Source organism: Theropithecus gelada, chromosome X, assembly GCF_003255815.1.
Source record: "Theropithecus gelada isolate Dixy chromosome X, Tgel_1.0, whole genome shotgun sequence".
In the NCBI taxonomy this organism is placed as follows: domain Eukaryota; kingdom Metazoa; phylum Chordata; class Mammalia; order Primates; family Cercopithecidae; genus Theropithecus; species Theropithecus gelada.
In genome coordinates, this window is record NC_037689.1 from 10,527,281 (window position 1) to 10,553,291 (window position 26,011).

Genomic DNA, 26,011 nt, shown 5'->3' on the forward strand with positions numbered 1-26,011 from the left:
TCCCAAAGTGCTGGGATTATAGGCAGGAGCCACTGCGCCCAACCTATTTTCTTAGCTATTAGGATAGCTATCTTAGCTTTCTTTGGGCTTTTAGTGTGCTATATCCTTTCATTTTCTTTCTTTTACTTTTCTTTTTTTTTGTTTTTGAGACAGTCTTGCTCTGTTGGCCAGGTTGAAGTGCAGTGGCCTGATCTCGGCTCACTGCAAACTCCGCCTCCCAGGTTCACGCCATTCTCCTGTCTCAGCCTCCTGAGCAGCTGGGACTACAGGCGTCTGCCACCACATCCGGCTAACTTTTTGTATTTTTAGTAGAGATGGGGTTTCACTGTGTTAGCCAGGATGGTCTGGATCTCCTGACCTCGTGATCTGCCCGCCTCAGCCTCCCAAAGTGTTGGGATTACAGGCATGAGCCACCGCGCCCAGCCCATCCTTTCATTTTCAACATTTCTCAATCTTTGTGTGTGTGTATGCTGTTGGACTTTTTTTTTTTTTTTTTAAATTCAGTGAGGGTCTCTGTGTTTCAAATATTTTTATAATTACTACTGGGACATCTCATTCCATATTCTCCATTTACACTTTTTTAAAAAATTTTTATTTTTGAGACAGGGTCTTGCTCTTGTCACCCAGGCTGGAGTGCAATGGCACGATCTCAGCTCACTCCAGCTTCAACCTCCTGGGCTCAAGTGATTCTCCCACCTCAGCCTCCCAAGTAGCCAGGGCCATAGGGATGCACCACCACACCTGTATTTTATGTAGAGATGTGTTTTATGTAGAGATGGGGTTTTGCCATGTTGCCCAAGCTGGTCTCAAACTCTTGAGCTCAAGTGATGTTCCTGCCTCAGCCTCCCAAAGTGCTGGGATTACATGCATGAGCCACCACGCTGGGCTGTTTTGTTTTTGTCTACCATCATACTCACACCTAACATTTTTGGGGGTCCTTTTTATAATCTCTAGTTCCCGTTTTATATTTTAATCTTTTTTTTTTTGAGACAGCATCTCGCTTTGTTGCCCAGGCTGGAGTGTAGTGGCTCACTGCTCACTGCAACCTCCGCCTCCTGGGTTCAAGCGATTCTTCTGCCTCAGCCTCCCAAGTAGCTGGGACTGCAGGCGTCTACCACTACACCTGGCTAATTTTTTGTATTTTTAGTAGAGATGGGGTTTCATTGTGTTAGCCAGGATGGTGTCATCTCCTGACCTCGTGCTCTGCCCACCTCGGCCTCCCAAAGTGCTGGGATTACAGGCGTAAGCCACCACGCCCAGCCCTATATTCTAATAGTTTTTATTTATTATGTTTATTTAAAATTTTTCATCTGTTTCAATACTTCTGCTTCAGATATTATACGTTACCCAGTGTAGGAGCCTGCCTCCAATATAGCCCCCGATGATTCCTGCCTCATGGTATTCATGCCCTGTATAGTCCCCTCCCATGTTGTGCTAGGGTTGGTCTATGTGACCAATAAAATACAGTAGAAGTGATGGTCTGTCTTTTCTGAGGTTATGATAGACATTGTGGCTTCTGTCTTGGTCACGGTCTCACCTGCTCGTTAGGATGACATGTTGTGAGGAGCCCACGGAGATGCTCAGGTGGTGACAAACTGAAGCCTCTTGCCAATGGCCCTGTGAGTGGGCCATGTTGGAAGTGGGTCTGTCAGCCAAGTGAAGCCTTCAGCCGACTGCAGTCCTGGCTGTCAACTTGAGTAAAACGTCAGGAGAGACCGTGAGTCAAAACCACCCAGCTAGGCTGCTTCCAGATTCCTGACCCTCAGACACTGTGATAGTTTTGTTGTTGTTGTTGTTGTTGTTTTTTTGAGACGGAGTCTCACTCTGTCACCCAGGCTAGAGTGCAGGGTCACAATCTTGGCTCACTGCAACCTCTGCCTCAGGGTCACAATCTTGGCTCACTGCAACCTCCGCCTCCCGGGCTCAAGCAATTCTCTTGCCTCAGCTTCCCAAGTAGCTGGGACTACAGGTGCGCCACCATGCCCAGCTAATTTTTTGTATTTTTAGTAGAGATGGGTTTTTACCATGTTGGCCACGCTGGTCTCAAAACTCCTGACCTCAGGTGATCTGCCTGCCTCGGCCTCTCAAAGTGCTGGGATTATAGGCGTGAGCCACCGTACCCACCCCAGAAACTGTGATGTTTTAAGTGGCTAAGTTTGGGGTAATTTATTATCCAGCACTAGAGAATGTCCAGTTTATTTTTCTTTGGTGGAAGTCATACTGCCCTGGTGTCTGGTTATTTTGGTGGTGAACTTACACACCCCTGAAATTATCTGCTCTCCTGGCTGATAGAACATACTGAGGAAAGGCTGAAGGCCAACTCAAGTCAGCTCAATGACCTGGAGCTCCAGGGGTAAAAGGATGTGTGGGAGAGGAGCCAGAGGCTGAACAGCCACAGGCACCACAGAAGCACAGTTATCCCGCTCACTTGCTCTTTGGACACCTGACAATCCCCCTAGCGTGGGGTTCATCTTTAAACCGTCGGGGAAAAACCGCTTTAAGAGGTGGCAGTCTTGGCTGGGTGCGGTGGCTCACGCCTGTAATCCCAGCACTTTGGGAGGCCGAGCCGGGTGGATCACCTGAGGTCAGGAGTTCAAGACCAGCCTGACCAACAAGGTGAAACCCTGTCTCTACTAAAATACAAAAATTAACCAGGCGTGGTGGCAGGCACCTGTAGTCCCAGCTACTTAGGAGGCTGAGACAGGAGAATTCCTTGAACACAGGAGGTGGAGGTTGCAGTGAGCCGAGATCACGCCACTGCACTCCAGCCTGGGTGACAGAGCAAGACTCTGTCTCAAAAAAAAAAGAGGTGGCAGTCTCCTTAGGTGTAATCCACCAGCCTGGGTGTCTGGAGTGGGAGAAGTGGAGGACTGATTTCCTCTGGCTGCCTATTTCTTTCCCCTGCAGGGCCCTTGCTGCCCTGATCCTAGTTCCCCAGACATGTGTACCAGTGGTTTGGATGACTAATGCAATGAAGGGGGCAAACAACGACCTCCCCAAGGCAATCTAGGGGAGAGGTGAGAGCCAGAACGTAAATCTCTTTTTCCCTAACCTATCCTCTGTTTACTGCCTCTGGCCATCCGCCCATCTGCCCGTCAAAACACACACCAGTGAAAGACAGTCTTCCATTTCCCCATGGGTCTCTCATTGCTATGTTGCAATTTCTGGAACCCATGTTTCCCTCTCTAGTTTCTCCAGAGTTGGTTTCGGGCAAAGGAATCAGTAGCTTGTGCTGTCTGCCATCTTTGCAGGAACCAGAAACTCCAAGTATCCTAGAGGAATAGTAGAGGTTTCTGCCTTTCAGGGTATCTGAGCCTCCTATTCACAGAAAGGACTCTTCTGTCCCTCAGAGGTCCCAAACTACCATCCACAGAATTGGCTTGTCTGGTCCTTCAAACACCTGAGCTCATTAATCACAGAATGCATCCCAGAGGGTATTAGCTGTTTACTGAAAAGAGAGACATTTCAGGACCTCAGAAGGCCAGACACTCCCATAGGTTGGATGGCCCTTTGGGGAGTCTGAGCCCATTTCCACAAAATGCACTCGTAAGACCCACACACAGTGCTTGAGCCCCCTAGACACAGAATAGTCTTGTCCTGCTCTTCAAGGGACTGGGCTCTCATCTGAGGAATAGTCAGCTTCCCCCCAATACTGGGGGTGACGGGAGCCTTTTAAGGGTCATCCCCAGGTTTGTATGGCATTCTTGGGGCAAACAGCAGAGGGAATGACTGCCCTGATGCCTCCTTATCTCTGGCAGCATTGCCTAGTGCAACAGCTCAGGCCAGAGCTCAGCCCGGTTTACAGCCATACCATCTGGAACATGCCAGATCTTGTCTGACCTCTGAAGCTAAGCAGGGTCAAGCCTGGTTAGTACTTGGAAGAAGCTGGTGTGGCTAGACCGTGACCTGAGAAGCCCAGTTATTTCACCCATCCTTTGTGGATGACAGCACCTGGCCTGTGAGAGAATCCCATCCTCTGAGCATGTCAGTGGGAAAAAGGACCTTTTTTTGATCATTATCCTCCAAATAATGAAGTGAATTCTATTATGGCCTGCGTTTTATCAGTGTTTGATGTTTCTCCATATTAGTGAGATGGAGAAGGTAAATAAGTGGTTTCTATTGCTGAAATGGTTAAGACAGGTGCTGTGAGCTGGAATCCCAGTTTAGGGCCCCTAGGCATGGGCTAGGCCACAGTCCTTCAAACTGGCTCCAAAGCAAGTGACAAGAATAGGAGCCCTAGATCCTTTTGTAATTCAACAATGTGATGATTGGGCTTTCATGCTCATGTGTGAGACGTGCCTCCCTCAAACCTTGTTCACATCTGCACAGTACCTGTCTAAAGTGGAAAACAAAAAGGAGGCTGAGGCCCCTGCCCAGGGCTGCCAGCATTGGTGCATAAACATCACAGAGAGGTCAAGATCCTAGAAATGGTGACGTGAAATGCCAGGGGTGGCTGGTCCAACATTTCTAAGTAGCCCATACTTCCCTATCTCAGTAAAGAATCTTGTCCTTTTTTGAGCCAGGAACTCTCTTATCGCTCATCCAGGGTGATGTCCTGAAAACATATATTCACAGCCATAATACAGACCCTTACAGGCAGATGGATGTACCAAAAAAACAGACTCAGGCCTTCCTCAAGCAGTGCCCCACCTGGGCTCACCTTCAGGAACCGATTCTCAGCATCCACTCTCCCCATCACAAGGGGGAAGCTGGAGCCTCTCTCCACCAAGTGAATTATTTCCCCTCCATCAGGTAAAGGGCCCCTGAGGACTCCATCTACAGCAAAACCCAGGGAGGAGGCAGAGAAACACACAAACCACAGTGACCTTCATGTGTGCAAAGTATAGTTGTTAAAAACAAAACAACAGAAACAGAATAAAGAGGCGTGGCCTCTGTGGGGCAGTGCCTAAGCAGAGCTCCACATACTTAGACCTGGGGAGGAAGGGATCTATGCTCCAACAGGTCTAGGGCTGGCAGGCAGGGAGGGAGGTGGGGTCTCATGTGTTGGCCCTCATGGCAAAGAATGGAGATCTGGTAGAGCCAATGGAGGGCTGGAGAAAGCCTGATCAAGATGCAGCTGTGGCCTCAGCCCCCTCCTCCGAGTCCCACACCTCTGACTGCAGGTAATCAGCAAAGAGAGCCCTGGCCCGGCGCAGGACACGCCCCAGGTGGTGTTTTCGCACGAGGCGGTCAAAGTGCATGGCCAGCTCGTTATAATCCAGCCCATTGCGCATGATGTGGTCGCGGTGCTCCAGCAGGATGGCCAGGCAGAGGAACAGCATGAATGGGTTCCCCCGGCCAAACTCCTGGGGTGGGGGCAGGCCCATTGGTGGTACAGGTGGCAGGGACTTTCCAGGGTCTTTCGGGGAGCCTACCTCTCGCATCAAGGGGGATCCTACAGCCATATCACCAGTGGGAGAGGGCTCCTGGGTGGATGGTGGAGATGAGGAAGATGGGGAATCAGGGTGGGAAAAGGAGGAGAGCAGTGGGTCTGGGGAGTTCAATAAAGGCTCGGAGAGGGACTTGGAGCTGATAAGGGCAGCTGGGTGGGGCAGCTGGACCAGAGGGTCCCTCCTGGAGCCCATGTTATCCCTGAGTTGCTGGAGGCCATCCAAGCTGGCCTGTCTCAGGAGACGCCCCCCACCACCAGGCCCCTGACTGGCTGTGGCCAGGTGGTCAACAGCATCTTCAAAGGTACTACCTCCTCCACCAGCAGGCCTCAGCATGTGCCTCTGTCGCACGGGCCACCCCCTGTGGCCACCAAAACCAGTGTCTGCCACTTGGCTGGGGGGTCCAACCAGCTCTACCTCATGTTCAGGAGGATCAGGGGGCAGCGAACTCCAGGTGACCTCAAGCATGCGGAGGGCGTCATCAAAGGCAAACTCACGCTTGAGCTCCAGCAGCAGCCAGCGGTAACAGAAGAAGAGGTCATCAGCACCTGCCTCTTGCAGGTATTGGTAAAAGTCAGGGTCAGCGTGTCGCAGCAACAGCTTCAAGTGTGCAAACTTGGTGGCCATGGCGCGGCCGTCAGGGTGGAAGTTGGCGGCCAGGCGCTTCATGATGCCACAAAAGCAAACAAAGGCATGGCCCTCATGGTCCATGACGGCAAGGATGGGTGAGGCAAGGTCACTCATGCCCTGGCAGTAGGACACCTGTGGGTGGGTAACGGCATAAGTGGTGAGCAGGTCGTGCAGCGCCCGTAGATGTGGGCCATCCTCAGGCCCCGCATAGTAGGGGTGGGCCCGGTCAGTGCGCAGTACATCCTTGAGGACTGTGCTGCGGATGAACTCCAGGTCCTCAGGGCTCGCTCGCTGGGCCCACTCGCTCTTGAGCTGCTCATACTCGCGGCTCTTGCGTTTCATGTAGTCCATCCGCTCTCGGCCTGTCAGTCCATCTGGATACACGTTCAGCAGGTACCGCCACACCACCTGGCCAGGGGTGAAAGGGATGAGGCTGGAATTCTCCAGATGAGCCACACCCCAGTGTCTATCAGTCGCCACCCACCCACCCTCCTTGGGCCTCTGTCTTCCTTCTGATAAGTCTGCTAGGCCTCCAACTGCTCACCCCTCCCTAAAGAGAGCTTCATGCCCTGGAACATCTCCACCCTCGCCCACAGCAGTGTGGCTGACTGCATGTGTCTCAGGAGCTGTTAATGAGTGCAGCAGTGATGGACTCAACAGATGACTGAGGATGCTCACCTTTCGCAGCGAGGGCTCCACACCGCCATGATAGATCCGCAGGCGCAATTCCTCGGGTCGGGAGAGTTGGCCCTCGTGGTTCAGGTACGTGTGAAACTCAGCATCGCTCAGGGGTGGCTTGAAGGGCTTGACATCTTCCCCATACGACCAGCTCAGCACTTGTTGGACCTTAGACAAGGTACGGCCCACCTATGAGAAGGAAGGAGGGATCAACTGCGTGGAATAAGGGCAGATGCCAGCCAGCATTCTGAGAACCAGGGTGCCAGGTAGGCTCTGCCCTCCAACCACAGCTGGGTCCCCAGGGTCCCTGAAAACACCTGAGTGAGGATGGACTGTGTAAAGGGCAGGGCAGCAGTCGTCAGTGATGACCGTTTCTCAGCCAGCAACACGTCGGAGCCAATGACATCTTTGGGGCTGATAATGTCCCAGTCTTCCAGCAATGGGCCTGGGCAAACAGAACAAAGTGCTATGAGAATGGGGATGATAACCCAGACCTCAGGGCCAGTTTCCGCTCCTTCTACTGAAGCTGGGCTACCTGCAGGGGAACAAACGACTCCCAGTCCCTCTTCCTGTATCATCCAAATCATGTAAAAAACAAAATCAAACCATGAACAATTCTTTTGTAGTAGATGTCTCAGGAAATGGCTGAGCAGCCTCTAATATTTTAATGATATAAAGTAATATTTATTGAGCAGTTACTATGTGCCAAGCACTAGGACAAGTGCTCAACAGCAATATAGGGAATAATAATACTAGCTAATGCTTCCATAGTGCTGTGTGCCAGGAACTATTCTGAATTCTTTGCAAATACTGACTCATGCAATAGTCACTTCAGTCCTATCGGTTGAGTACTACATTACCGTGACTCTCTTTGAGGAAACAGGCACAGTCACAATAAGGTACTTGCCCAAGGCCCCTTAGCTAGTGAGTGAAAGAGTGGAAATTTGAAGGCCAGGCCCAAAGCTCAAGAGCCCAAACTCCTACTCTCATATTCTTGCCAGTCCTCCTCCCACAAACAGTGCACACTAATATTACCATTCTCATTTTACAGATGATGACAAAAAGGTTTGGAACAAACAGTAAGTGACCAAGATTCTACAGCCAGAAAATAGTAGGGCTGGGATATGAACTTCATTCACCCTAGTCCAGAGCCTAGACATACTTTAGAAATAAAATATTTGTGCAAAAGTGGAACAGGTATGCAGTACATGCTTTTTTTTTTTTTTTTTTTGAGACAGAGTCTTACTCTGTAACTGAGGCTGAATGCAGCGGTGTGAATGTGGCTCACTGTAAACTCTGCCTCCTGGTTTCAAGTGATTCTCCTGCCTCAGCCTCCCAAGTAGCTGGGATTACAGGTGCCTGCCACCATGCCCAGCTAATTTTTGTATTTTTAGTAGAGACGGAGTTTCACCATGTTGGTCAGGCTGGTCTTGAATTCCTGACCTCACGTGATCCACCCGCCTCGGCCTACCCAAAGTGCTGGGATTACAGGCGTGAGCCACCGCACCCAGCCTCTTTTTTCTTTTTTTTTTTGAGACGGAGTCTCACTCTGTTGCCCAGGCTGGGGTGCAGTGGTGCGATCTTGGCTCACTACAAACTCCACCTTCTGGGTTCAAGCAGTTCTTCTGCCTGAGCCTCCCGAGTAGCTGGGATTACAGGTGCCCACCACCAGGTCCAGCTAATTTTTTTTTTTTTTTTTTTTGAGGCGGAGTTTCACTCGTCGCCCAGGCTGGCGTGCAATGATGGGATCTCGGCTCTCCACAACCTCCACCTCCTGGGTTCAAGTGATTCTCCTGCCTCAGCCTCCCGAGTAGCTGGGATTACAGGCATGTACCATCACGCCTGGTTAATTTTGTATTTTTAGTAGAGACGGGGTGTCTCCATGTTAGTCAGGCTGGTCTCGAACTCCCAACCTCAGGTGATCCGCCCGCCTCGGCCTCCCGAAGTACTGGGATTACAGGCGTCAGCCACGGCACCCGGCCTAATTTTTGTATTTTTACTAGACACAGGGTTTCACTGTGTTGTCCAGGCTGGTCTCGAACTCCTGACCTCAGGTTATCGGCCCGCCTTGGCTTCCCAAAGTGCTAGGATTACAGGCATCTTTTTCTTTTTTTTTTTTGAGACAGTCTTTCTCTGTCCCCCAAGGCTGGAGTGCAGTGGTGTGATCATAGCTTACTGTAGCCTCAAACTCCTGGGCTCAAACGATCCTCTTGCCTCAGCCTCCTGAGTAGCCGGGGCTACAGGCGTGTGCCACCATGTCTGGATGATTTTTTTTTTTTTTGGTAGTGATGGGATCTTACTATATTGCCTATGGTCTTGAACTCCTGGGCTCAAGAGATCCTCCTGCCTTGGCCTCCCAAAGTGTTGGGATTACAGGTGTGAGCCACTGCACCTGACCGTTTCTCTTTTTCATTTTGCCTCGCATCCTTTCTTCCCACCTCACATAAAATGTGGTGGTTGAAGCAGCAGTGGCCATCTGAGGGTAAGTTCGAGAGGATCTTCAGAGATCCTCTCCTATAGCCCTGACACCAGAGGGCTACTAAGCCAACAATGGCAATGTCCAGTGGCTAACTTTTTTTTTTTTTGAGAAGGAGTCTTGTTCTGTCACCCAGGCTGGCATGCAATGATGTGATCTTCGCTCACTGCAACCTCTGCCTCCCAGGTTCGAGCAATTCTCCTGCCTCAGCCTCCCGAGTAGCTGGGATTACAGGTGCCTGCCATCATGCCTGGCTAATTTTTTGTATTTTTTGTAGACACAGGGTTTACCAGGCTGGTCTCAAACTCCTGACCTTGGGTGATCCACCCGCCTTGTGTGGGGAAAAGAAAGAGAGATCAGATTGTTACTGTGTCTATGCAGAAAAGGAAGACATAAGAAACTCTATTTTGATCTGTATTAAGAAAAATTGTTCTGGTTTGAGATGCTGTTAATCTGTATGTAACTTTAGCCCCAACCCTGTGCTCACAGAAACATGTGCTGTATTGAATCAAGGTTTAATGGATTTAGGGCTGTGCAGGATGTGCCTTGTTAACAATATGTTTGCAGGCAGTATGTTTGGTAAAAGTCATCGCCATTCTCCATTCTCTAATACCAGGGACAAAATGCACTGCGGAAAGCCACAGGGACCTCTGCCCAAGAAAGCCTGGGTATTGTCCAAGGTTTCCCCTCACTGAGACAGCCCGAGATATGGCCTCATGGGAAAGGAAAGACCTTACATCCCGCAGCCCGACACGCATAAAGGGTCTGTGCTGAGGAGTAGTGAAAGAGGGAGGCCTCTTTGCAGTTGAGATAAGAGGAAGGCTTCTGTCTCCTGCTTGTCCCTGGGAATGGAATGTCTCGGTGTAAAGCCAACCATTCGTTCTAGTCTGAGATAGGAGAAAACTGCCCTGTGGCTGGAGGCGAGATATGCTGGCAGCAATACTGCTCTGTTACTCTTTGCTACACTGAGATATTTGTGTAAAGTGAAACATAAATCTAGCCTACATGCACCTCTAGGCACAGTACCTTTCCTTGAACTTATTCATGATACAGATTCCTTTGCTCACATGTTTGCCTGCTGACCTTCTCCCCACCATCACTCTGTTGCCCTGCCACACTCCCCTTGCCAAGATAGTAAAAATAGTGATCAATAAATACTGAGGGAACTCAGAAACTGATGCTGGTGCAGGTCCTCGCATGCTGAGTGTGCAGGTCCCCTGGGCCCACTGTTCTTTCTCTATACTTTGTCTCTGTGTCTTATTTCTTTTCTCAGCCTCTTGTCTCCACCTGATGAGAAATACCCACAGGTGTGGAGGGGCAGGCCCCCTTCACCTTGGCCTCCCAAAGTGCTGGGATTACAGGTGTGAGCCACCGCACCCGGCCCAAGTGGCTAACTTTCAAACTCTCTTGTGTGAAACCAATCAACTTCTATTTGTTTAAGCCACTGTCATTTGCAAGCAAATGCCATCCCTAAACAGCATTCCCATGGAGCCCAATTCTCCCACAGAGCTGAGGGGGGAAACAAACCCTAGGCCACGTTTGCATGTCACTGCTTTTCCCTGGATGTCTTATGGGGCACTGCAAACCTAAGGGGTCCAAAGAGAGAAGGCCAAGATCCACTCTAGACATGGCCTCCTCCTCTACTCCCCATCTCAACAAACAGCATCTCTATCTGTTCAGTTGTTTAATAGACCAGAAACCTGAGAGACATCCTTGTCCCCCTCCCACTTGCTTAACTCCCAGGTCCAAACCACCGCCAAGCCCTATGGCTACTGCATGTAAAGCATTCCTCCAACCTACCTGTTCTCTCATCTCCGTCTTCTCACCCTGTCTGAGCCATCATATCTCTCACCTGAAACTGCCTCCTAACCAGTCCTCACTTCCTCTGTATTCCTCTCCAGTCTCTCCCAATAGCTGCCAGAATGGTCTTTCTAAAACATTAATTAGAGCATTAAAACACTTAACAGGTAAAATGAAGAAGGTCACACTATGAAAAATCAGTAATGGTCTGAAAGTCCGAACAGAAGAACCACTGCAAGGCATGGAGCTAAGGTTCGATGATTTGAGTGAAAAAGTAGAGAGACCTGGATGCCAAGTCCAGGAGACCAAATATGGAAATAACAGGAAATGCAGGGGGAGAAAAGGGATCAGGTGGAGATGTCAGAATTAAACAAGTATGAAGGAAAATTTCCCTGAGATGAAGGAATGGCTCACCAAGTCTTAGATTGGATTAATTAACTAACAACACACAACAGGCCCCCCACCAACCCTATTTCCCCCCCCTTTTTTTTTTTTTTGAGATGTGGTCTTGCTCTGTCACCCAGGCTGGAGTACAATGGTATGATCTCAGCTCACTGCAACCTCCGCCTCCTTGGTTCAAGCTATTCTCCTGCCTCAGCCTCCCGAGTAGCTGGGATTCCAGGGGTGTGCCACCACGCCCAGCTCATTTTTGTATTTTTAGTAAAGACAGGGTTTTGCCACATTGGCCAGGTTGGTCTTGAACTCCTGAGCTCAAGTGATCCACCTGCCTCGGCTTCCCAAAGTGCTGGGATTACAGGTGTGAGCCACTGTGCCCAGCCTGAAATGCTCAAATTCTAAGAATAAAGAAAAACTCTTAGGTTGGGCTCAGTGGCTCATGCCTGTAATCCCAGCAATTTTTTTTTTTTCCAGGCAGAGTCTTGCTCTGTCATCCAGGCTGCAGTGCAGTGGCGTGATCTAGGCTCACTGCAACTTCCGCCTCCCGGGTTCAAGTGATTCTCCTGTCTCAGCCTCCGGAGTAGCTGGGACTACAGGTGTGCGCCATAACACCTGGCAAAGTTTTGTATTCTTAGTAGAGATGGGGTTTCACCATGTTGGCCAGGCTGGTCTTGAACTCCTGAGCTCAAGTGATCCGCCTACCTCTGCCTCCCAAAGTGCTGGGATTCCAGGTGTGAGCCACCACGCCTGGCCTAATCCCAGCACTTTGGGAGACCAAGGTGGGCGGATTGCTTGAGCCTGGGAGTTCAAAACCAGCCTGGGCAACATGATAAAACCCTGTCTCTACCCAAAAATATAAAAATTAGCTGGGCATGGTGGCGCACACCTGTAGTCCCTGCCACATGGGAGGCTGAGGTGGGTGGCAGGATCACTTGAACCTGGGAGGCAGAAGTTGCAGTGAGCTGAGATCACACCACTGCACTCCAGCCTGGACAACAGAGCAAGACTCTGTCTCAAAAAAAAAAAAAAAAAAAAGCATAAATTCTGCTATGAGGTTTTTATGAGAGGTATGAGAAACATACCTAAAATTAGGTGACACAAAAAGGTTAAAAATTAAAGAATCCTAAAGGTATATCTGGCAAACACAAACAGAAAGAAATAGTAGCCATGCGAATGTCAGAAAAAGCACCACTCAAGGCCAAAAGCATTTAACATGAAGAGACATTTTATACTGATAAACCCCCCCCCTCGCATCCCACTAATAAAACAGGCAAAGAGGCCAGGCAAAAAGGCCAGGTGCAGTGGCTCACACCTGTAATCCCAGCACTTTGGGAGGCCGAGGCGGGCGGATCACAAGGTCGAGACCAGCCTGGCCAACATGGTGAAACACCATCTCTACTAAAAATACAAAAAAAATTAGCCGGGCTTGGTGGCAGGTGCCTGTAATCCCAGCTGCTTGGGTGACTGAGGTAAGGAGAATGGCTTGAACCTGGGAGGCAGGGGTTGCAGTGACCTGATATCGTGCCACTGCACTCCAGCCTGGGCAACAGTGCGAGACTCCCTCTCAAAAAAAGGAAAAAAGGCTGGGCGCGGTGGCTCACACCTGTAATCCCAGCACTTTGGGAGGCAAGGCGGGCAGATCACAAGGTCAAGAGATCGAGACCATCCTGGCCAACATGGTGAAACCCTGTCTCTACTAAAAATACAAAAATTAGCTGGGCATGGTGGCACATGCCTGTAATCTCAGCTACTCAGGAGACTGAGACAGGAGAATTGCTTGAGCCTGGGAGGCAGAGGTTGCAGTGAGCCTGGATTGTGCCACTGCACTCCAGCCTGGCAAAAGAGTGAGACTCTGTCTCAAAAACAAAAAGAAACAAAAACAAAACAAAACAAAAAACAAACAGGCCAAGAATGTCTACAAGCACAAACTCACCTAGTAGCAAAACCTGATCTGAAGTGACAGGAGACTATATATAGTCTTTATATAACCCACGTAGTGTGACTATGCACACATTTCCCTGAAGAAACATCCAAGTATTTCATTATGGGCTGCTGGCCCAGACCCTGCTTGTGGTATTACATAATATTTGTGATACCCACATTTCCTTATCATAAAATTGTCAGACTTCCCAAACCCTAAATTAATATATAAACTCACTGCAATGCCAGTCAGAAATTGAATGGGGGTTTTTCCTGGAGCTGGATAAAATTATTTTAAGGTTTCTATAGAAGAATTCACATTTAAGAATAGCTAAGACAGGCCAGGCACGGTGGCTCATGCCTGTAATCACAGCACTTTGGGAGGCCAAGGCGGGCGGGCAGATCACGAGGTCAGGAGATAGAGACCATCCTGGCTAACATGGTGAAACCCCATCTCCACTAAAAATACAAAAAATTAGCCGGGTGTGGTGGTGAGCGCCTGTAGTCCCAGCTACTTGGGAGGCTGAGGCAGGAGAATGGTGTGAACCCAGGATGCGGAGCTTGCAGTGAGCCGAGATTGTGCCACTGCACTCCAGCCTGGGTGACAGAGCAAGATTCCATCTCAAAAAAAAAAAAAAAAAAAAAAAAGAATAGCTAAGACAAAGAACAGTGGGAGGATGGCAAAAGCTTATTAAAATTGACCACAAAACCACTGTCATAAAAATAACATGGTGTTAGCATAGCAGTAGACAAAGAGAGCCTGTTGGTAGAATGCAATAGAAAGCCTAGAAATAAATCCAAGCATGTATATATGGGAACTGAATATGCAACAAATGTGGCATTTCGAATCACTGCAGAAAAGGTGATTATTTAATAAATGATGCTGGCAGGCCAGGCGCAGTGGCTCATGCCTGTACTCCCAGCACTTTGGGAGGCTGAAGCAGGTGGATCACCTGAGGTCTTGAGTTCGAGACCAATCTGGCCAACATGGCAAAACCTCATCTCTACTAAAAATATAAAAATTAGCCGGGCATGGTGGCGGGCGCCTGTAATCCCAGCTATTTGGGAGGCTGAGGCAGAAGAATTGCTTGAACACAGGAGACAGAGGTTGCAGTGAGCTGAAATTGTGCAATTGCACTCCTGCCTGGGCAGTAAGAGTGAAACTTCATCTAAAAAAAAAATTAAATTAAAAAAATAAATGATGCTGGCATAATTGACTATCTTGATTTTTTTAAAGCCAGTTCTGCTTGTCACAATGCTGACAGAGAAAAATATTTATATGTAAAAGAGAAAACAATAAGCATAGAAGAAAATACAGAATATTTGTATAAGCTTATGGATGGGGAACATGTTCCAAAGTAAAAGGAGAAACTCAGCCAGGCGCAGTGGCTCACGCCTGTAATCCCACCACTTTGGGAGGCCCAGGCAGGTGAATCACTTGAGGTCAGGAGTTTGATACCAGCCTGACCAACATGGTGAAACCCCTTCTCTACTAAAAATACAAAAGTAGCCAGGTGTAGTGGCACATGCCTGTAATCCCAGCTACTTGGGAGGCTGAGGCAGGAAAATAACTTGAACCCAGGAAGTAGAGGTTGCAGTGAGCTGAGATTGCACCATTGCACTCCAGCCTGGGCAATAAGAGCGAAACTCTGTCCCCATGCCTGCAATAAAAAGGAGAAACTCAGAAATCATAAAGAAAAAGATAGATATGTGTATAGGTGTGCAATCAAATGTTTAATTTTGACAGGACAAAACAGATCCATCCCATAAGCAAAGCCAAAAAACAAAAGATCAACTGGGAAAAACATTTGCAGTACATATGATAGAAAGGAGGCTGGTGGCTGGGTGCGGGGGCTCCCGCCTGTAATCCAAACACTTTGAGAGGCCGAGGTGGGTGGATCACTTGAGGTCAGAAGTTTGAGACCAGCCTGGCCAACGTGGCAAAACCATGTCTCTACAAAAAATACCAAAATTAGCTGGGCATGGTGGTGCACGCCTGTAGTCCCAGCTACTTGAAAGGCTGAGGCAGGAGAGCTTGAGCTCAAGACTGCAGTGAGCCATATTTGTGTCACTGAATTCCAGCCTGGGTGACAGAAAAGAGTCTCAAAAAAAAAAAAAAAAAAAGATTCATACTGGAAAGGTACAAATTGGTCAAAGGTCTAGGCTTTGTAATCTCCCAACTGTAGAGGTGACAGAAACTGGCTTTTTCCCAGAAAGAGGGACTAGGCCATCCAAACAGTCCCAACATGTCTGTTGCTTTCACAGCTGTGAAAATGATCACGAGAATGCCATTAATATGTCTAATGATCGCTCCATATATTGGACACTTACATATTAATGTGTAGAATACCACTTATGTTAAACACATACCATTTGTGTGTATAGACACACAAATATGAATATACTCACATACATGGATAAATGTGTGTGTAGGGAGTGTAAATAAGTAAAGGACATGCATGGTTATACATCAAACCGATTCCCTCAGGGCAAAAAGGGTAGGGTAGGGGACTGAGATTAGGCATAGTGTTCCCAGGAGACTTCACCCTTATTTAAAATGCTTTTATTTTTAATAAGAATGTATTTACTGGGTAAAGATTAGTTTCTCTTAAAAATATGACTCTAATCGGCCGGGCGCGGTGGCTCAAGCCTGTAATCCCAGCACTTTGGGAGGCCGAGACGGGCGGATCACGAGGTCAGGAGATCGAGACCATCCTGGCTAACATGGTGAAACCCCGTCTCTACTAAAAAATACAAAAAACTAGCCGGGCGAGGTGGCGGGCGCCTGTAGTCCCAGCTACTCGGGAGGCTGAGGCAGGAGAATGGTCTAAACCCGGGAGGCGGAGCTTGCAGTGAGCTGAGATCCGGCCACTGCACCCCAGCCTGGGTGACAGAGCAAGACTCTGTCTCAAAAAAAAAAAAAAAAAAAAAAAAATGACTCTAATCAAATTCCCATCAGGATTTTAATGGAATAATAAGCTAATTTATTAAATAAAAAGAACAGTAAGTAAACATGAATATTCAAGAAAAGTTTTTAAAAAGGAAAACATGAAAACATATCATAAAACTATGATTAAGGCTGGGTGTGGTGGCTCTTGCTTATAATCCCAGCACTTCGGGAGGCTGAGGCGGGCAGATTGCTTGAGCCCAGGAGTTCAAGACCAGCCTGGGCAACATGGCAAAACCTTGTTTCTACAAAAAATACAAACATTAGTTGGGCATGGTGGCATGTGTCTGCAGTCCCAGCTACTCAGGAGGCTGACGTGGGACGATTGCTTGAGCTTGGGAGGCGGAGGCTGCAGTGAGCTGAGATTGGGCCACTGCACTCCAGCAAGGATGACAGAGTGAGACCCTGTCTCAAAAACAAAAAACAAAACAAACAAAAAACTATAATGATTAAAACAACATAGAATTGGTTTAGAATTTAATAAATAGATCAAAGTAAGAGAATCAGGAATTCAGAAACAGACCCATGTATGTGCAGGAATTTGGTAAATAAGACAGAGGGCTTTTTTTTCTTTTCTTTTTTTTTTTTTTTGAGACGGAGTCTAGTTCTGTCATCCAGGCTGGAGTGCAATGGCACGAGCTCGGTTCACTGCAACCTCCGCCTCCCAGGCTCAAGCGATTCTCCTGCCTCAGCCTCCCTAGTAGCTGGGATTACAGGTGCCCACTACCACGCCCGGCTAATTTTTGTATTTTTAGTAGAGACAGGGTTTCACCATATTTGGCCAGACTGGTCTTGAACTCCTGACCTCAGGTGATCCACCTGCCTTGGCCTCCCAAAGTGCTGGGATTACAGGCGTGAGCCACAGCGATAACCTTTTAAAGATGTATTCCTGCCAGACTGCTGGGTGCCTTTCTGTCTCTCTGCTTTATTGGCATTCGTCCCAGTTCTCATGCACTTGGGGTTTTCTCCACATGTTTTGTAGCCATGCAGATTTGATTTTTTTCCTGAAATAGTGCTACTGTGTCTCTTTTACAGGTGAGGAAAACAAGGCCCAAGGAATTAAGTGACTGACATAAGCACATATGGCTACTCAGTGGCAGAGGTTCCGGTGTGTCTGGCTACCTATCTTTTCCTATTTGGCTTCCTGCCCATCTCTGTCACTATCTTTCCCTCTGACTCTTGTTTCTCTCTCTCCTCTCTTTTTTACAAAGCTGCCAGTTTTAACAAGTCCAAAATATTGTACAGTTAAATGGTTAAGAACAAGGACTCTGGCCGGGCGCGGTGGCTCAAGCCTGTAATCCCAGCACTTTGGGAGGCCGAGGCGGGTGGATCACGAGGTCAGGAGATCGAGACCATCCTGGCTAACATGGTGAAACCCCGTCTCTACTAAAAATACAAAAAAAAAAAACTAGCCGGGCGTGGTGGCGGGCGCCTGTAGTCCCAGCTACTCGGAGGCTGAGGCGGGAGAATGGTGTGAACCCGGGAGGTGGAGCTTGCAGTGAGCCGAGATCGCGCCACTGCACTCCAGCCTGGGCGACAGAGCGAGACTCCGTCTCAAAAAAAAAAAAAAAAAAAAAAAGAACAAGGACTCTGGAGCCAGTTCAGTCACTGCCTGGGTTCAAATCTTGCTCTTCAACTTACTGTCTGTATGGCTGGGATGAGTCCTGTCACCTCTCTGAGCCTCAGTTTCCTCATCTATAATATGGGGAAAATGATTGTCCCTATTCTATAGGATTATTTTGACAATTCAATGAAAAAATATTATGTGCACAGAATGGCCCTAAGTGTTCAATACACATTAGCTATTTATGTTATAACGACATCAATAAAGTGCCCAAATCATCCCAAATGGGCACGTGAGTTTCCTGAGGCTGGGAACCACATCTTCCACTCCACAACTATTTAAAACAATTTCGCCGGGCACGGTGGCTCAAGCCTGTAATCCCAGCACTTTGGGAGGCCGAGACGGGCGGATCACGAGGTCGGGAGATCGAGACCATCCTGGCTAACACGGTGAAACCCCGTCTCCACTAAAAAAATACAAAAAACTAGCCGGGCGAGGTGGCGGGCGCCTGTAGTCCCAGCTACTCAGGAGGCTGAGGCAGGAGAATGGCGTGAACCCGGGAGGCGGAGCTTGCAGTGAGCTGAGATCCGGCCACTGCACTCCAGCCTGGGCGACAAAGCGAGACTCCGTCTCAAAAAAAAAAAAAAAAAAAAAAAAAAAAAACAAACAATTTCAAACCTACAATAACATTAAAAGAATACCCTGAACACCCATACATACTTCATCTAGATCCTCTATTAACATTTTTTTTTGGGCCACATTTGCTTTATCTCACTCTCTCCGTATATAAACACATTATTTTTGCCAAGTTATTTGCAGACATCATGACGTTTTATCCCTTCATACTTAACTGTGTTTTTCCCAAGAACAAGGATATTTTCCTTCAATAGATATGATACCAGTACCACACTGCTATGGTTTGAATGTGTCCTCCCAAATTCATGTGTTGCAATGTAATTACCAATGTGATCATATTAAGAGGTGGGGGCCTTTAAGAGGTGATTAAGTCATGAGGGTAGTGCTCTCATAGATGGGATTAGGACTCTTTTTCTTATTTTTTATTTTTATTTACTTTTTCGAGATGGAGTCTCGCTCTGTCGCCCAGGCTGGAGTGCAGTGGCATGATCTCGGCTCACTGCAAGCTCCGCCTCCCAGGTTCATGCCATTCTCCTGCCTCAGCCTCCCGAGTAGCTGGGACTACAGGTGCCCACCACCACATCTGGCTATTTTTTTTGTATTTTTAGTAAAGACAGGGTTTCACCGTGTTAGCCAGGGTGGTCTCGATCTGACCTCGTGATCTGCCCGCCTCGGCCTCCCAAAGTGCTGGGATTACAGGCGTGAGCCACCGCACTCGGCCTTTTTTTCTTTTTTTGAGATGAAGTCTTGCTCTGTCGCCCAGGCTGGAGTGCAGTGGCAAGATCTTGGCTCACTGCAACCTCTGCTTTTGGGGTTCAAGCGATTCTCATGCCTCAGCTTCCCAAGTAGCTGGGATTATAGGCATGCGCCACTACACCCGGCTAATTTTTGTATTTTTTTTTTTTTTTTTTTTTGAGACGGAGTCTCGCTCTGCCGCCCAGGCTGGAGTGCAGTGGCCGGATCTCAGCTCACTGCAAGCTCCGCCTCCCGGGTTCACGCCATTCTCCTGCCTCAGCCTCCTGAGTAGCTGGGACTACAGGCGCCCGCCACCGCGCCCGGCTAGTTTTTTGTATTTTTTAGTAGAGACGGGGTTTCACCGGGTTAGCCAGGATGGTCTCGATCTCCTGACCTCGTGATCCGCCCGTCTCGGCCTCCCAAAGTGCTGGGATTACAGGCTTGAGCCACCGCGCCCGGCCTGTATTTTTTTTAGAAGAGATGGGGTGTCACCATGTTGGCCAGGATGGTCTCGAACTCCTGACTTCAGGTGATCTGCCTGCCTCAACCTCTCAAAGTGCTGGGATTACAGGTGTGAGCCACCACGCCCAGCAGATTAGGGCTCTTATAAAGATGTTGAGGGTGTGGGTTCACTCTCTTCTGTTCTTCTGTCATTTGATGATGCAGCAAGAAAGCCCTCACCAGACACACAACCTGCCTGCACCTTCATCTTGGACTTCCCAGTCTCCAAAACTGTGAGAAATAAATTTCTCTTCTTTACAAATTCCTCAGTCTGCGGTATTCTGTTATAGTAGCACAAAACGACTAAGACACACACCCAGGAAATTTAATACTGATACAATTATCTAATGTATGCTCTGTAATCAAATTTTGAGACCATGTCCTAATTTATCTGTGTGCTCGCAGGGACCAGAATAGGCAAGAGTGGAGGAACAAAGATGAGAAGAGAAAAAGTGGCTGAGAGGTCAAGGGAACAAATGAATGAGTGAGCAAGAATACAAACAAATGAATATGGGTGCAGAATGAGTGAATGAATAAGCACAACTAGCATTATTATAATATGCATTGTTACATTTTGGTATTATAACTGAAATACATAATGCTAAAGCTATACCGTTATACTACATTATAAATCTGCATTATATATAATTATTACATACATGACTAGGTTATATGTTACAATAGTATAATACAATAGAATTATCATTATTAGAGATAACACTTTCTGAGCCTTCATTATGCAGTCATGCACCATTCCAGGCATTTTATGTGAATTTCCCCTCACAATGGTTCTAAGATACAAGGCCTCGCAATGGTTCTAAGATACAATTTTCTCTTTACAAGTGAAGAAATTGAGGCCTAGTGGTTGAGCCAGGATCTACAGCTAGGACACCTTGCTACCCATCCCACCATGAGGGAGTGTATTGTGAGGGGTGGCATCACCCTATGGGGTAAAGGGGTCCCAGAGCAGTGCTCCCGGGGGCACTGGGTACTCACTGTCCTCCGAGGGCCGAATATCTACACGCAATTGCAGGTAGGGTTTGGAGGCAGTGGCAAAGGCTGTGCTGAGGTCCCAGTCAGATAGGAGTGAGAGGTAAACTTCCTGTCCTAGCCGGTCCCGGCCCAGGTAGCTGATGCCAAAGTTCTTCTTCCTGGACAGGGGATATGAGGGAGCTCTCAGGGCCCCTGATGCCCTGGAGGCCTCAGGGACAGTTTCCAAAACAAGGAGGGTAATATAGAAGGTGTTGAAAACAACTTCCTACTATGTGCAAGGTACTGTGCCAAGGATTATGGGCAGCCTGAGATCAGGTCATTTATACCCACTTTGTTATACCAACACATTGGAGGTCACATTGGAAACTGGTAAAATGGTAAAATGTTGGCCGGGTGCAGTGGCTCACGCCTATAATCTCCGCACTTTGGGAGGCCGAGGTGGGCGGATCACCTGAGGTCAGGAGTTCGAGACTGGTCTGGCCAACATGGTGAAACCCCTTCTGCACTAAAAATACAAAAAATTAGCTGGGTGTGTGGCAGGTGCCTGTAATCCCAGCTACTCAGGAGGCTGAGGCAGGAGAATCACTTGAACCTGGGAGGTGGAGGTTGCAGTGAGCCAAGATTGTGGCATTGCACTCCAGCCTGGGTGACAGAGCAAGACTCCATCTCAAAAAAAAACCAAAAAAAATTTGGTTCCCTCTGGGGTAGATGAGGAACAGAAGTGGGAAGAAAGCAGCCTTCTTACTACATAAAAAAAAAAATAAAGCAATCTGTGTTTGTTATTTTTCACAACAAAAATGTTTATGTAAGAAACTCTAATAACAACTAAGAATTTATTATTCAGCTATACTTGTGCAACTATGTAGTTTGTTGCGTGATGCTCACCGTAACCATGGAAACATCCTAAATACCCAACAATTTTGTACTGTTTGAATTTCTTACCATGTGCATGTATTCCTCCAAAACCAGCACCACAACAAAATGACTATCACATCTGCCCCCAAAAGACACCACTTTTCAGTTGTCAGATTAGCAAATTTTGCAGTTATACAGTAACCAGTGTTTGTGAGGGTGTGAGGGAAACAGGCATTTATGTGGTGCTGATGAGATCATAAACTGATAAAACCTGTCTGGAGAGCATTTTGGAAACACCCATTAAAAGTTTAAAAAGCAGGCCAGGCACGGTGACTCACGCCTGTAATTCCAGCACTTTGGGAGGCCGAGGCGGGTGGATCACAAGGTCAGGAGATGGAGATGATCCTGCCCAACATGGTGAAACCCCATCTCTATTAAAAACACAAAAATTAGCCAGGCATGGTGGCGCTACTCAGGAGGCTGAGGCAGGAGAATCGCTTGAACCCAGGAGGTGGAGGTTGCAATGAGCTGAGATCGCACCACTGCACTCCAGCCTGGGCGACAGAGTGAGACTCTGACTAAAAAAAAAAAAAAAAATTAAAATGCAAATACCCTTTTTCCTGACAATACCACTGCTAGGAATTTATCCCATGACTGGATGTTTCCAAATACATTACTCCCTCTTTATCTACAGGGGATATATTCCAAGACCCCCCAGTGGATGCCTGAAACTGCAGATAGTACCAAGACCTACATATACTATGTTTTTTTTTTTCATATACATACATACCTATGAAAAAGTTTAATTGATAAATTAGGCACAGTAAGAGATGAACAATAATAGAACAATTATGACAATACAGATGCTTCTTGACTATGACAGGATTATGTACCAATAAACTCATCATAAGTTCATAAGTTGGAAATACTGTAAGTTGACAATGCATTTGGCTGGGCGCGGTGCCTCACCTGTAATCCCAGCACTTTGGGAGGCTGAGACGGGCAGATTGCTTGAGCTCAGGAGTTTGAGACTGCCCTAGGCAACATGGCGAAACCCTGTCTCTACTAAATATACAAAAATTGGCCGGGTGCAGAGGCTCATGCGCCTGTAATCCCAACACTTTGGGAGGCCGAGCTAGGCAGATCCCTTGAGGTCAGGAGTTCGAGACCAGTCTGACCAATATGATGAAAATTAGCTGAGTGTGGTGGCACACACCTGTAATCCCAGCTACTCGGGAGGCTGAGGCATGAGAATCGCTTGAACCTGGGAGGCAGAGGCTGCAGTAAGCCAAGATTGGGCACTGCACTCCAACCTGGGTGACAGAGTGAGACTCTGTCTCAAAAAAAAAAGAGAAGATCAAAAAACTATCCGGGGCTGGGAGTGGTGGCTCACACCTGTAATCCTAGCACTTTGGGAGGCCGAGGCGGACAGAAAACTTGAGGTCAGGTGTTCGAGACTAGCCTGACCAACATGGTGAAACCTTGTCTCTACTAAAAATACAAAAATTAGCCAGGCATGGTGGTACGTGCCTGTAATCCCAGCTACTTGGGAGGCTGAGGCAGGATAATCACTTGAACCCAGGAAGTGGAGGTTGCAGTGAGCCGAGATTGCGCCATTGCACTGCAGTCCAGGGGATAAGAGCAAAACTTCGTCTAAAAAAAAAAAAGTTATCCCGGCATAGTGGTGCACGCCTGTAGTCCCAGCTACTTGAGAGGCTGCGACAGGAGAATCACTTGAACCCGGGAGATGTCACTGCACTCCAGCCTGGGTGACAGTGAGACTCTGTCTCAAAAAAAAAAAAAAAAAAAAAGAAAAGAAAAAAAAAAGAAAAATGCATTTAACACACCTAACCTACCAAACATCACAGGTTAGCCTAGCCTTCGTTAAACGTGCTCAGAACACTCACATTAGCCTACAGTTGGGCAAACTCATCTAACACAGAGCCTACTTTATAATAGTGTTGAATATTTCACATAATTTATTGAACACTGTACTGAAAGTGAAAAGCAGAATGGCTTGCAGTACAGTCTCTACCAAATGCGTATCGCTTTTGCACCATTGTAAAGTTGAAAAATCCTAAGTCCAGTTATTGTAAGTTGGGGACTATCTGTAAACTGTAATAAAAGTAATGTGAATGTGGTCTCTCTCTCTCTCAAAATATCTTATTGTATGTAATATTTGCAGACTGAGGTTGACCATGGGTAACTGAAACTGCAGAAAGCAAAACCGCAGATAAAAGTAAACTGCTGTACTCCAAGACATGCATACGTGGCTGTTCACTGTGGGATTATTTGTAGTAGTAAAATAAACACAAACCCTACCAAACAAACAAAGGCTAGATAACCACTGTAGAGGTGGGTGGCCCACTGGCCAGTCCCCAGCATCTTCCCACTCACCCACTCAAATCAAAGGCTCGGATGAGGATGTGCTGCAACACGTCGAGCGAGGTGATCTGGGGATCTACAGCAAAAGAGCGGAACTCTGGCGGTAAGAAGCTCTCACATTTCTGGGGAGAGAAGACATGGGGTAGGCCACCAGGGGCCTCATCACCATGCTGAAGAGTGAGGTGCAGAGTGGTAGAAGGCAAAGTCAGAGAGGTGCCAGGGGCCAGATCAAGGCAGGTGTTCTGGACCATAGGGTCCAGTGAGGAGGAGGCTACTGCAAGGGTTCAGGCCCCCAATCCTTCTTCTATATCCCTTCAACTGTGGTTGCCAGAATCACCATATCCAGTCTGGCTCCTGTTAAATCAGTCCTCTATGATGCTGTAACCAATCTAGCACATCTACCTACAACACTCTCCTGCTTAAATCTCTTCAATGGCAACCCTAGAGTCCCAGCAAGCGGGCCTATGGGGCCCCAGCCAGCCTCTCACCAGGTTTTTTGAACTTTATACTCTGGTAGTACCAAACTGTTAGAAGTTACCTTGAAACCATCCTGACTCCAGGCCATTGATTGTGCTGATCCCCTGTCTGGAACATCCCTCCCACTTTCTTCACGTGGTTCACTCCCAGCTCAGGCATCTTTTTTTCTGAATGTCAAACTTCTACCTTAGAGCTTTATTACACTGAAGTGATGTGTGGACCCTCTTATCACTGCCAGTGCCACTGGTTGGTTGGAGCCACCATCATTGTTTACGGAACTATGGCAACAGCGTTCTTCCTCAGCATATACACCAAAGGCCCTTGGCGATCTGCCTCTGTCTTAGCACTCTGATTCACCTCCTACCACTCTTCCCCTCATTCTCTCCACTCCAGCAATCAGGAACCTACGGGAACATGCCAGGCCCATTCCCATCCTCTAGCCTTTGCCCTTGCTATTCCTTCTGCCTAGAATACTCTTCCCTTCTAATATGCACATGGCTAACTCCTTTTATTCGGGTCTCTGCTCCTTCAGTACCTCCTCTGGGGATTTCCCTGTACAACCTTGGCTAAAGTGACTCCCTGTTGCATAACCTTTTTCATTATTTGAGTATCCGAAGCATCTCATTTCTTTAGTTGTCTCCACCCACGAGCCTGTCAGTTCATCAAAGTGGGAACTTGCACATGAGTGCACTCTCCACACATACGGGTTGACTGACTCCAGAGCCAGCACCTTCTCATTCCTCAGAGTCCCACCCTCAACTACTGCGGCCCCTCCTCCAGCCCATAGCCCCTCCCCTTTGTCTATAAGCTCCACCCATTTATCCCATAGACCCCCGTCTCTCCATTTTCAGTCCCACGCCCCAAGGTACGTCGCTAACGCTCCCAGGCTCTCAGGCCCTCCCTCCCCCTCGCCACCATCACTTGGCCCTCAAGCTTCGCCGCTCAGGTTTTGTCCCAAATCTCAAGTCCCGCCCTCCATCCTACGACAGCCACCGCCTCCCCCTCCCCTGGGATGCCTCGGCGCCTGGGCCGACTCACCCGCCAGCCTCACCTTGACTCGGACCCGCACCACCTCTCGCTCCTCCTCCTCAGCGGCCGCCGCCGCCTGAGCTCCCACGCCGGGCGGGGGCGCTCCGGAGCCAGACAAATCCGAAGCCCCGGAGGCTGTGGCCATCCCGCCGCCGCCCGTCTCAGGGTGACGGTTGACCGTTGCCCCCCAACCCGGCGCACACTCTACTGTACTGACGCCCGCCGCCCCACCTCGTGCCGGGGCGCAGGCGCAGAGGGCTCTGCGCGACCCTACCCCCCCCCACCGTCCCTCCCACCTGGCCCTGCCTGGAGGTCGCCTCTGCGCCTGCGCCTAGATGCTGTTGCCAGGAGCCCCGCCCCCAAAAGTCGGGCATTTTGTTTTATTTCAGCGAGCGTGCGGACGCCTACTGAGGCCCCGCCTCCCCCAGCCCCGTGGTTTGGTTGTTTTGACAGCCTACTTCCGGATTCATAGAGGTGTTATACTGACACCTCGTTCGCCAAGAGAAGTGGGCGGGGAAAGGAAGGGGCTGCGTGATGACGTCAGGCCCCATACCCCGCCTCAAGTTGCCTCACGCCTCTGCTAACAGATGATGTCATCT

General features: G+C 48.4%; 1 protein-coding gene and 1 non-coding gene across 5 annotated transcripts; one reads left to right on the forward strand and one right to left on the reverse strand.

The window, feature by feature from the left end:
- Window positions 1-3,430: 3,430 nt before the first annotated feature.
- Window positions 3,431-25,821, reverse strand: TBC1D25 (TBC1 domain family member 25). 4 transcript variants are annotated; one of them, XM_025371701.1, is made up of 6 exons: window positions 25,435-25,821; window positions 23,919-24,028; window positions 20,670-20,824; window positions 7,016-7,143; window positions 6,699-6,887; window positions 3,431-6,428 (listed from the first exon to the last, which is right to left on the reverse strand). In XM_025371701.1, exons 1-6 carry the CDS (start codon window positions 25,555-25,557, stop codon window positions 5,067-5,069), a joined length of 2,067 nt encoding a protein of 688 aa, XP_025227486.1. In that variant the 5' UTR covers window positions 25,558-25,821; the 3' UTR covers window positions 3,431-5,066. The 4 variants fall into 4 exon arrangements, with proteins under 4 accessions (XP_025227486.1, XP_025227484.1, XP_025227485.1 ...); XM_025371699.1 differs by having other exon boundaries at window positions 23,919-24,076; window positions 25,435-25,733; XM_025371700.1 differs by having other exon boundaries at window positions 25,414-25,646.
- Window positions 4,241-4,342, forward strand: LOC112616769. Its single transcript, XR_003117786.1, has one exon. It is a non-coding gene; the product is annotated as a small nucleolar RNA U13 (small nucleolar RNA).
- Window positions 25,822-26,011: the final 190 nt, after the last annotated feature.

What these genes read in the sequence shown, in the direction of transcription:
- TBC1D25 (XM_025371699.1), bottom strand. Translation starts at nt 25,557, where the DNA reads ATGGCCACAGCCTCCGGGGCTTCGGATTTGTCTGGCTCCGGAGCGCCC. An exon ending in TATTCGGCCCTCGGAGGACA is followed by an intron (nt 7,144 to 20,669) that starts GTGAGTACCCAG and finishes CTGTTTGCCCAG; the next exon opens with GCCCATTGCTGGAAGACTGG. An exon ending in TGGAGCCCTCGCTGCGAAAG is followed by an intron (nt 6,429 to 6,698) that starts GTGAGCATCCTC and finishes ACCCCTGGCCAG; the next exon opens with GTGGTGTGGCGGTACCTGCT.